Source organism: Pholcus phalangioides, unplaced genomic scaffold (assembly GCF_987345545.1).
Source record: "Pholcus phalangioides strain wild (caught in Gottingen) unplaced genomic scaffold, Ppha-v1.0 ptg000008l_1, whole genome shotgun sequence".
In the NCBI taxonomy this organism is placed as follows: domain Eukaryota; kingdom Metazoa; phylum Arthropoda; class Arachnida; order Araneae; family Pholcidae; genus Pholcus; species Pholcus phalangioides.
This window is the reverse complement of record NW_028301601.1, coordinates 20584691-20597220: the sequence shown is the minus strand read 5'-3', so window position 1 is coordinate 20597220 and position 12530 is coordinate 20584691. Positions and strand designations below refer to the sequence as shown.

At 36.9% G+C, this 12530-nt stretch overlaps 1 protein-coding gene across 1 annotated transcript in view; it reads right to left on the bottom strand.

Annotated features, from left to right (window-relative positions):
* LOC149083971 (uncharacterized) overlaps positions 1-12530 on the bottom strand; it is a 115138-nt gene that overhangs the window by 78713 nt on the left and 23895 nt on the right. The window contains exons 12-17 of the mRNA XM_089234338.1: positions 11408-11683; positions 8995-9158; positions 8693-8845; positions 7071-7233; positions 5179-5529; positions 4301-4726 (exon numbers count right to left, since the gene is read on the bottom strand). Coding sequence (XP_089090464.1) covers positions 4301-4726; positions 5179-5529; positions 7071-7233; positions 8693-8845; positions 8995-9158; positions 11408-11683 — 1533 coding nt within the window. The remainder of the gene's footprint in view (positions 1-4300; positions 4727-5178; positions 5530-7070; positions 7234-8692; positions 8846-8994; positions 9159-11407; positions 11684-12530) is intronic.

The window sequence follows — 12530 nt, the reverse complement described above, 5'->3', positions numbered from 1 at the left end:
GATTGGAAGGTGCACGATGAATGTACCATTAGTGACCACAGACTCATCACTTACAAATACGAAGAAAACAGGAAAACAGAAAAAATCAAAAGACAGAATTTGAACTTTAGTACTAAGAATGTTAATATAATGAAGTTGAAAGAGAGCTTGAGAAACTTTCTACAAAAAGATGATATAGACAGCATTAGACAAATAGGCATCGAGATTTATGTGGATAACTTCCAAAAAGAACTTATTAAAATGTGTAAGAATTCGAGCCTGAAGAGAATTAATCGAGATAAAACTGAACCATGGTGGAATGCACAATTGCAAGAACAAAGAAGTAGAGTGAGAGCATGCAGAAGAAGAATGCAAAAAATACAAGGGCAAGAAGAAAGGAAAAAGATGGAAATTTTATATAAGAAGCAGTATAACATATACAAACGTATAATTAAGAAAGTAAAGAAAGACTCATTCAAAAAATACCTGGAAAATATAAATAAGGAAAATCTATATGGGAGGAGGTATAAAGTCATAATCAATGAAGAAAGAAAACAGGAAATTCATCAGGTCATGAACTCAGAAGGAAAAGAAGTGTGTGATGTAGCAGAGATGAATGACGTAAAAAATAGATATTTCTTCCCCTATGATCTACAATATTCGACATTTATGAAGATAGAGGGAGATTTGGATATGCAGTATATAGGACAAGAAGAACTCTCTATGATTATAGAGGATTTCGGTAAAGACACCACACCGGGAATAGATGGCATTACTAAATCTGTCGTAAAAATCATATTTCAAACATGCCCCGAAAAACTTCTTCATATCTACAATCTGTGCCTTGAACAAGGAACTTTCCCACAGATTTGGAAGAGGGGAAAAATTTTATATATAACCAAAAAGGAGATACAGATGAATGATATTAAAAACTTCCGTCCTCTTTGCTTACTATCAGATCTGGGGAAAACATTAGAAAAATGTATATATAACAGATTAATATATCACCTTGAAAAGGATAAGATAATATCTGATAATCAATATGGATTTATGAAAAACAAAAGTGCAATTCAAGCCCTACAAAAAGTTAAAAACACGATAATGGAGAACTTTGAGAGAGATAAATTAACATGCTTGATATCTTTGGATATATCTAATGCTTTCAACTCCATTAGAATAGATCAAGTTAAAATTGTCATCAGTGAAATGAAAATACCAACATATCTAAAAAATATATTGTTTGACTACCTACAACAAAGAACGTATTGGAATCAACTTACAAATAAGTTTGAAGAATATAACATTGGAGTACCACAAGGTTCGGTATTGGGACCCATGATATGGAACATCGCAGCAAATGAGATTTTAAAAAAGGCTACATCTAAAGGTATAATACTCCAAGCGTTTGCTGATGACTTCTTGATCATAATAACAGGAGAAGCACCATACAAGTTCATCAAGAAATCAAAGAACATCCTTAAGGAGCTTGCAAGATGGGCGGACAGATTTGGCTTGAAATTTAATCTTCAGAAATGTCTATTTACGATAGTAAAAGAAAGGGGCAAAATACCAACGATCCCCTCCATAAAGATGAATAAAAAATCACTAAAATATGTAACAAAATTCAAATACTTAGGCGTAGTCATCAATAGAAACTTTTCATGGACTGACCATCTACATTACATTAAGAACAAAATGGCCAAAAAGACGCAAGAAATTGTTCAAAGATCAAGGGCCACTTGGGGTGTCAAAGCTGAAGTGCTAAAAAAAATTTATTTGGAATGCTTGGAGAAAATGGTAATATATGGGTACGAAATCTGGTACACAAATACAAGAACTCAGGATGACAAATTAATTTCTATCCAGAGGAAAGCTTTAATTGTAATCTCAAAATGCTATATTACGGTTTCTAATGAAGCATTGAATGTACTTACTGGGATACCACCCATACAGATTACGCTTCAAAATCTGCTGAAACGTTACAAATTGCTTCAACTTGGAGAACAAATATGCATTAATCAAAATATTGTTAAAAGAGAGCACATAGAAGAAGATAAGCCGGCTCTAATACCACCGTGGGAGAAAAAGAAGATCGACTGGAATGAAGATCAAAAGGACAGTATGGAAAATTCAATTTACACAGATGGATCCAGGATTGAAAACAGGGTTGGCTGTGCTTATGTGCATTATAAAAACACACAGATTGAAAAGGAGCAACTAACAAGGCTTAGTGATCATAGCACTGTATTTAGAGCCGAAATTACAGCGATATCACAGGCGGTGCAATATACTCATGAAAATCACCTTCAAAATGTGCACATTTTTAGTGATTCGAAATCGGCACTACAAGCGCTAGCAAACCCTAACAATTATAACGAAATTCATCGTACAATACAAAATCTGGCAACGATAAATAATATCAAATTTCATTGGATCAAAGCGCATAATAATAATAAAAGAAATGACTATGTGGATAATAAAGCTAAAGAGGCAACAAAAAAGGACCAAACTGACATTAAAACTAAAATCACTAAAATACAACTTAAAAATGCCATAAAAAAAAATATACAGGATGAATGGCAGAGGCTGTGGAGCTCAACTGCAAAAGGGAGATTTACACACTCAATAATGCCGAAGGTTAAAACAACCAACATCTATGGAGACTTCTACATCAACCAATTGTTGACTCAACATGGGGCACTGGGAGTCTATCAGGCAAGGTTCCACAGACGAGACTCATTATGTATCTTCTGCAAGAAGGAGGCTAGCGACGCTCAACATATAGTATATAGATGTGAAGCATGGGACAAAGACAGAAAAGAATGCAATTTTAGCGATCACAACATAAAAATCTTAACATTGGTGAAAAATAAGAAAATAGCTAATTTCTTAAAATCCATCATGCAAAAAAGCGTGGAATATTATATACATCACCAATAATGTCCTATTTTATGACAAGGTTTAAATGAATACATAATATATATGATATATTTGTTTTAAATATATAGATATTATTGAAAAGTTGAATGATTGTAAGGTGTTAATACAACATTGTATATAAGTGCATTTGATGAATACGAAAAGGATTTTCTGATTTAGACTGGATTAGCGTATACCATTTTTTCAATGTAAAGTTCTCACTTTGATCTTTTTTGTTGCTGAGTTATACTGTAAATTTTAATAATACGTACTACAATTTTTTTTAAATTTATGTCATATACTGATTTTTTACGAAAATATGTAAACTTTTGTTCGTGATAGCATGTGTGGAGCAGTGCACATAAAATATATGTTAATATCTAATACATGGTTACAATGCATAAAATCGACTGAAATATAACTTGTAATACAGTGTTCTTCGATCTCGTGCAAAATTAGCTGATTGACGGACTGATTTGCTTCGTGTATTTCAGATGACCTGATGTGTGTATAGGTTTTTTTTTTTTTTTTTTTTTTTTTTTTCTCTTCTCTTTTTTTATGTTGAAAGATCAAATGATTGTCGGACTCATGTGTGATATGTGAATGTGTATCTACAGTGTGATAATTACAATGTAAAATATAATACTTACGTGAAGCAATTATTATAAACCCCAGGGACACTAAATTGCTGCTCGCGAGTTGTTAATGGTTGCTCCCTGGGCCAAGATGTAAAGTTGATTTTTTTTTTTTTTCTTTTTTTTTTGTGGAGAAAATAAATGCTCCCTTCGGGGAACCCCGTATGGCGAACTATGTCTGCCGGGCCGGGGGTTAGTATCTCTTAGTATATGCGGTATACAGATGTGGGGGATATTTTTTTGCAAATGAGTGTATTAAGAAATAAAAAAGATGCATTTTAAAGAAGCATCTTTTATTTTTTATTGAATGGTGATTTTTTTACTGTATATTTTATCATTTTTGGTACATATTTCGGAATTCTTAACTTTTTCGTGATTTTTAGTGCATATTCTATAATTTTCAATGCATATTTTGGAAATTTCAATGCATATTTTGGAATTTTCAATGCATATTTTGGAATTTTCAGTGCATATTTTGGAATTTTCAGTGCATATTTTGGAATTTCAAGTGCATATTTTGTAATTTTCTATGCATATTTTGGGATTTTAAATGCATATTTTGGAATTTTAAATACAATTCGTGCATTATTAAGCTTATATTTGAATATTTTTAGAGCCTATTTCGCCACTTTTTCAGTGCATATAATCCAGGCTCTAATTACAAGATAAAATTCAGTTCACATAAGGAATTAGTTATGATAGAAAACACAGCAGCGTTTTCCTTTCATGCCAATAATTTTCTACTGATATGATGTCGCATTGCTTACCATCGTAATAGTAAGACTGTATCGTGTTGGGTATCTGGAAGCTCTGAGAAATATATTTCAACGAGAATCCTCTCCCGGTGACTTCGGCATCAGTCGAGAAAATGATGAGCAAAGCGAACCAGCTGGAAACGACATCGGTCGGAGGTTTCTGTCCGTTGCAGAATCGTCCGATAAGATTCGCCCGGTCGTTCGTCTCACCGTCGTAGATCTCGACGTAGTCGTTCAAGCAGTTCTCGCCACCGGCCACGTCGAACTCGAGGAAAGTGAGCTTGATGAACTGCGAAGGATAAACTTTTATGAGCCACCGGCAGCGATGGCTGTTCTGGTACGGGAGCGGGTAGCCTATAGAAACTATACGGCCGCAGGAATGCTCGCACTGATGGACCTGAGGACACTGGTAATCTCCAATTCCACAACCAGGGCAATCTAAGAGTGAATTGGGGAGAGAAAAATATTTTCAGCAACCCTATTTATAATATCCACGGAAAAATATTTGATCACAATATCGGAATATTTCACTACAAAAATTTCGATACATCAGTTTTGTGAGTAGGAATACAGTGTGTGACAAAAAAAAAAATGTATACGGTCCCTCTGAATCTAAGTGAATATTCCACTTGGGCTTTTTTCGGTTGGCTTCAGAAGATACAGGGCAATAACTTTCTAATTGGAAGTTAGAGGGAAGGGGACCGTAGAAAAATCTAGATTCGTCATTTTGGGACACACTGTATTTTCACTCTCAAACTGGTAAAGGATAATTTTTAACGCCTTTTTTACATTGGAATCTGATGAGATAAAGGCCGAGTTAGCGCTTAGAGGACACCCTGTATAAAATAATATAAACATATAAATATACAAAAAAAAAAATATATTCTCACCAACTGCTCTATATAGTGCGTGAAATCCCCGGTAGCGGCTGAGTGAATGGCGGAAACAACTCTGCAAGTGGATTTTCATTTTGTCTTTGGAGATGATGAGCTTCGGGAATAGTTTTCCGTCCGGTGACTTGATGATGCTGTCGTTGCCGTAACTCGGGTAAACAGTTAGCTGATCGTGACACGTGCCTTCTTCTTGCTCGGCCAGATCGTAGGTGATGAACGTCAGCTCAATGAACTTTCCTGGCTCGGGCTCCAGAAACCACCAGCACGATTTATCCTGCCCGTAATAGTTCGGGTAACTCGGAGATGCAACTTCTCCGGATGTCGTTGTCATAGTGTAACTGCAGGAAGCTGTAAAAAACAGCGAGTTAATATTCTATTTTGGTCCATTTATTTTACGAAACAACGCTCGAGTAAAATAAAAAACAAAAAAAAATTCTACATTAATTTTTCAAATAAACATAAATTTAAAAAATTTCAGAGTGATTATAATAAGAGGTAACGTTGTTTTTGTACGTGGTACGTAGTTTCTAACGTATGGTTTAAAGCCAATCAAATAAGAGTGGCTTTCTTTGACGGTATCAACACTGCTGTAGACATTTCAGGCAATGTCGTTTATATCAATGCATCTCGACCTACTTTTTTGGCCATGGCCAGCTTAGACCATATTTTCTTTTCATGTGTGGGTCCTTTTCCTTATGCAAGGCTCTCTCGATCATTTATACCAATTATTTTATTGTTTTCAGTAAATTTAGTGAACTAAAATTTTATGGTTGGACTCCAACCGCTGGACAAAAGAGAGCTCCTCTCTCTCGTGGTGTTATGCTTTTTTAAAATCATAGGTCTCAACGGCAAAGTAGTGTTCTGTGGAAATCCCATTCTTAGCTGAGGTGATAGTCTATGGCGTCACAACCGACACGTGAGGGAAGAGAACGCCACAATCCGCAGAGCGACCGTGAGAGCGATGATTGATTTTGTACGCGCTCAAAGTGCCATCAAGTGATCATTAGAGTAATCACTGAGTTCGTTTCTGGGCGTGTGTAAAATATGTCGTCCGTCCCTTCGGGTGAAATAGAATCTACGTTTTTCTTGGATTGAAACTCCACGCAACCATGGATACAGCACACGTTCCTTAAATTCGAAAAAAAAAAAAAAATCGCAATTGTGGTTTGCAGGGCCCAGCACGCACGCCCGCCGTGAAATCCGCCTCTAGTTAGAAGTGTTAACAGCTTGTATATTTGCATACTTATTCTTGAAGTGATAGTATTAGATCTCAAAAGATCATAGAGCCTCTCCCCCACATACACTTTTATGGAAATCAGACATCCCAGACCATGCCTGGTTGGGCCCATACATTGATAATGCAACAGTTGATCCAAAAATTAAAAAAAAATCCTTCGTATAATGATCATAATAACCTTCAATTATTGAAATGACTTTTCCTGGCGTTTTCGTACGATTTCGAATAATAATGAAAAAATCACACACTACACCATACCCAATAGGCATTTGATAATCTTAGATGAACTGCTATTATCTCTGCAGAAACATTATCCCAAGGTTCATCTGTTAACGATTCCAAGGCAAAACGTGGCTTGAAAACGGACACCAATTATGCGACGCCATTCTACTCTATTGACTTTCTGCTATAGCAGCACTTTACAGACAACTTAAGAGCTTAAGAGCATAATCAATTCAAACTCACAATGACGGCAATTCCCGAATCACCTTACATTACGGGAAGGATAAATGTATGCTTTGTTATGCTGCAGCCGGGTTCAGAGAAATAATATATGGTTTTAAGCTTTTAATAAGCTAACAATATTATTAAATTGAATTATAATTATTTCGCTTGTGTACAGTCATAACAATAAGTAAGACTGAATAGTTACTTTTTTCTCGGCAACCGAGAATTTCCATCCTGAGGCAGGGTGCTTCTCGGAATCTAAGTATTTTCAAGAGCACGTGCCTCGCCGGTATCCCTTTCAATAAGTTGAAACGCACTTGCACGTCACCGGAATAATTCCCCGACTTGCACTGATTGCACACGTACACCTACAAATAAATAAATTAATTAATAGAAACGGTCGTGAATTCTTTTCCGCGAAGGGACTTTAAATCACTTGGAGTTTATTGATTTCAGATAAAAACGATCATCTCCAGGCGTGGGAGACCAGGCGGGTAAGGCATCCGCCTAATAGGCCGTGGCCGTATACCGTGAAATGAAGCTGAAGAAACTGTCTCCTTTATTATTGGGGAGGAAATGGATTCTCTCTGTCAGCAGGGATGGCTAAATACCCACAATCTATTATTAAAGAAGCATTGACACATCAGTGCTGTATAGTGCAAAATACTGTAGGATTAGTTTACGTAGAAGAATAACATTTTCCATGTTGATTCCTTACCATGTGGTGTTTCAAATGTGCATGAATACTTATAAAATGTGTGAATTAAATTTTGAATTTCCGTTATACCAAGTCAATTTGTTTGAATTTTTCCTATTTACATGTATGTAATCGCACTTTGAAATCTGTGAATTTACATGGTGCTACATACTTGTGTGAAATACTTTTGCTAAATCTTAACTCTTGAACATCTTCAATGAATACCAAGTTCAAAGTCATAATATATAACGGGAATAAGCGACCTTTACGGCACATTTCCTTACAGACAATGTCGATTAACTTCGCTTTTGAAGTCAACAAAATTGCAAAAATTTCGAATATAACGAAGATTTTTTAGCATTTTTGCTCAGTTCAAAAATCTTTTTCCTGATCTTGATCCCTCGGATCCACACAAACCATCCATTCCACGGAGAGTAGAATGTGATTCATTTGGAGAGGCAGCCTGTGTTGACAATTAGACATTCAATTTCCAATAACACCTTGCAAACTAAAACCGTATTAATCGATCGACACAACTTCGTTACCATTTGTGCATTGACTGACTCTATAACTGCTTCCAAAGGCCATGCGCAACAGGTTTCGATATTCTGGTATTTCAGACAAAACTCGGGTAGCTCCTCTGTTCATTTGCACAGTGGAATGTTCAACTGTAGAGGTGGAGCGGCCCGCACGCATATTCTGAATCAACGTTCACTTTTCACAACATCGGTTCTCCACTATCATTATTCCGAAAATCAATCGCAATGGTTCGATTTATTCAATCACGGTACCCTGAAACAACACCAGCACGCGAATGTTTCCTCAGACAACCCTGTTTAAGACATATTGTGGTGCTTTGCTTATGATTCGACCAATCATCCTTTTTTGGAAACCAGCTTAGTTAACTTGTGGCAGTAACAGCTATATATTTTCTCGACTCTTACCTTATTTCTGTGGCAGTTGATATCAGTAATAGCAACTAGTGAAAAAATGTGACTCGAATTTTACGCATGCTTACTGTACATCATCTTGTGTCACTATATTATGACGGTGTTTTACACGAGTTCAAGGTTAAATAATTGTATATAAAGTACCTCACAACTATTACACTCCAGCGATTTTGTACTTACTTTCTGATTACCGACAGGTTCTTCTTCGGAAGTCCAACTTATAGAGTCATTGCTCAAAAGTAAATAGAATTCTTCGACGTATGTTTCTTTGCTTGCCCCGTTCAAACCTTGCAGTATAATTCCAGTCACTGTTGTTATATTTGATAAATCTACCTGAAAAAAAAAATTGATTAATTTTATCGATTTATTGAACTTCAAAATCACTGATCGGCTCATACGGTGATAATGAAAAAATTCACTTTTTTGGGTTCATCTTACGCGGCACTTTATGAAAATTATCAAAACCAAAAAATTTAACTCACCCTGAATTCTTTTTGTGCATCACTGAATGCAGCGCACCAACCGCCATTCGCATTAAGTCGGCCATTGGTATGGTAGAAATGATCGATATCTTCGTTGGATGTTGCCGTGATTTGGGTATCATAAATTTCTTCAGAAGCCATTCCCAGTGGCTGCCCGCAATCCTCTAAAAAACAATTAAGCATACATAATTTCTTAGAAATAAGTTTACAGAAAGGGTTTTTCTCATCCCTTCCCCTGACAGATGTTTAGAGAAATGAAATTTATTTCCGCAAAAAGTCGCCAAAGTGGAATCTCTCTCGATTGTTTACGAATTATTTTGTTTACAGACTTTTGTTTACAGCACCTTCAAACGTCGACCGCGCTTCACTGACGTGTCATGATCACAATTTCTCCCTTTAAAGTATTCATTCTAAAAATCCAATTTTTAGAATGAATTTCAAATATTAATTTGAAGTCAATGTGTTTGTTAACATTTTCCTACCTTCTTTCTCAAGTTGAGAGTCGCGGCGCATTCATTTCATTTATATTAGATATAACTTGCCGGGATCCATCAACAACATTAACACCAATATATGAAAGCATAATCATGACATAAAAGTCGTTGTGTCATAACATCCTTGTTTTTCAAAATATCTCTGGCATTAAAAAAGATGCGACGTTTCATCTTATGAATCATTGCTATCGCCACAACCCGGATTTTACCAGTTGGAATCGAAAACAGCTTTTCATTCTTTGGTTTCTTAATGTGACGAGTGCAAAATCACCGTATTAGCCAATCGTATTAGTTGTTCCTCCGAACAAAGAAACTGAAACTAAAACAACTCTGATTTGCCTGGTGAGACAGACAGAGCGCACCAAGGTCTCTAGCAGAGTTCTCGTGAGTTCGATGAGGTTTTAGTCCTTAGTGTTGAAGTGCTAGGCACTTAGGGATCCTTTTGTGACAATGCGCCTTTAATTTCTCAAAGCGCTAAAAGGCTCTTAGCGTGTGTAGTGAGATCATGAGTGAAACAAATATGTGAGGTGCCGTGAAGAGAGATGCCTCGGAGAATGGCGTAAAAGGCCATCGCTCCAGGTGGTGTCTGCTGAGTGATCAACATTTACTTTTCATATATTGTCTTTGAGGATGAGTGAGATAGTGATGTTGATACATAATAATATACACAGTAATATGAAAATTTAAGAATAAACTTTATGCGGCACAGCAATTATCTTGAGTACTTTTTTGAGCAATGTCCATATTCTAATTTAATATGTTCTCGTGTACGTGTTGGACACTTGAACCAGAGTATATAATCCCTTGGATGGCTATTGCGCCCAGCGTGTACAATCAATTGACAAAATACGCGTGGATAGTCAGTCCACTCATCGTTTAGAATCACATGGACGCAATACGTTTGGGTATTCGACATAATATCACTGCTACTTCACCCCGCACCAACTCCGGCCATATCGCTATCAGTGGTTGCTTGAAGCTCGTTAAAGAAAATATTTCGGAACCTACATTCTTCCCCCGTGATCGAACCTGGGACCTGACGGCAACTTCCACGATGGTAGACGATCATCCTACCACCACGCCACTCGGGCGTGAGGGAAATCGCTGGAAGTAAAGCGTCTAAACACTTGACGACTTGACTTGGGTATAAAATCACTTGACACTATCGGTATGGATACTTGACCCAGTCAGTAGAATTTCGTGACGCAATAAGCGTTGATACATGGCACAGTATATAGAATCTCTTGACGGAATACGCTCGGATAGTTTATCCAGAGAATTAAATCAGTCACTTGGTGCAATGAATGTGGATACTTCGGGGATCGTGGATTGTGGTGCTCGGGGATCAGCCACCTCGTTGGGCAATTTGCCTGTTGTGGCGTTGTATTTGTATTTGTATTTGTATTTGTACTTGACCCAGTGTAAAAAATCACTTTATGCACTGCTTGTGGTTACTTGACCCAGTGAACAAATCACTTCATGCGCTGCTTGTGGTTACTTGACATAGTGAATAGAACCACTTGACGAATGTGCGTGGATTCTTGACCCAGTTCATGGAATCACTTCACGTAATAATAAAATGAATTAATCCGTTCCTGGGACCCCCAAAGGTTTCCAGTGCGAACTTTTACAACAGCCCCTGTGCCTAGTCATAAAACCAACACTGAAAAAATTACTGTAATTCGAAAGAGATGAAATGCAAACGGAATGAAAATTGTGTCAGGGCAAAGTCTGGTTTAGTAAGTATCTATCTATAATTTCAGTTTCAAAGCCTTCAATAGCTCCACTTGCAACACAATATGGCCGCAAAATTGTACTCCAAGCCAAGTTAAACTATAAGATAATCGATATAATTTTTCAATATTTGTATTATTATGACATGATGCAATAAATATTTTTCTTGATCTGATTGTACTTACCGACGCCGAATACCTTCATTTCACAAAACTGAAGACTGTCATATCTGTCGAACATTTGCAGCGTGACGTGCTGCCCGTATATTGGTTGTGAGCAGTTCGCTTTGAGTACAGAAAATTCCCGATCAGTAACCTGGTACGACATGCAAGTGTAAGCGTCCAAGAAGTTGGAGTACTCGGTGTGAGGTATGCCGTATGACAGATCGTCGTAATAACGAGCGAACGTAGCAACGAGTCCGGTATCGTCCACGGTCACACGGAAGCCTCGCAGACTCTGCGCTGTCAAATTATACACGATGATGATAATGATAACAATAATCAGAAAAACATTGCTCAATGATATATATATATATTATTTATCAACCGTATGACAATGGCGTCTTCCTTGTAAGTAAAAAATGATTGGTATATTATTGGTTTTCTTTTCTAAAACTGCATTTTTATATCATCATAATAATTTTCTTCCGGATTAGGTGTTTATATGTGAATAATTGATTCAATATGTGTGTGGATACTTTCTCAAAACGTGCGCATGCCTGATCTGGGTAATATTACTTGAATACGTATGAATATTTGAATCAGGGTGTGAAAATGTTCTCAATATGTGCTCATTCCTAATGTAATGAGTAGAATGTTTCACTACGTAACATAATATGTAGGATGCGTATGGTCATTATTTCACTCAATATGCTTCCATGCTTCACTTCATTATTTGTGTAAATGCTAGACTCAATGTGACACCTGTGTGTGAAAACGTGGACTAGACTCATTTTTATTTTATTTTTTCATATTTATCAAATTCACCATTCACACTAGGGTATTATGCATAATCACAGGTAAAAGTGATCATTTTTTATTATTTATCACATTTACCAACGACAACTACTTTAGCGCACACCAACTCCGGTCATATATCGCCGTATGGAAATTCACAACCGGTGGAGTTTGATGGGAAATGAAGGTACCATCTATTGGTGGTCGCCCCAGGCTCGCTAGGTAAAGAACTTGTTTCTGACGTTCTGTGATCGGATTGGAGCCCGTGGACCTAGACGGCAACCTTCACAATGGAAGACGCGCCATTCGGACCGATTAATTAACGACACCGGGTCATTATGCATAATCTTCT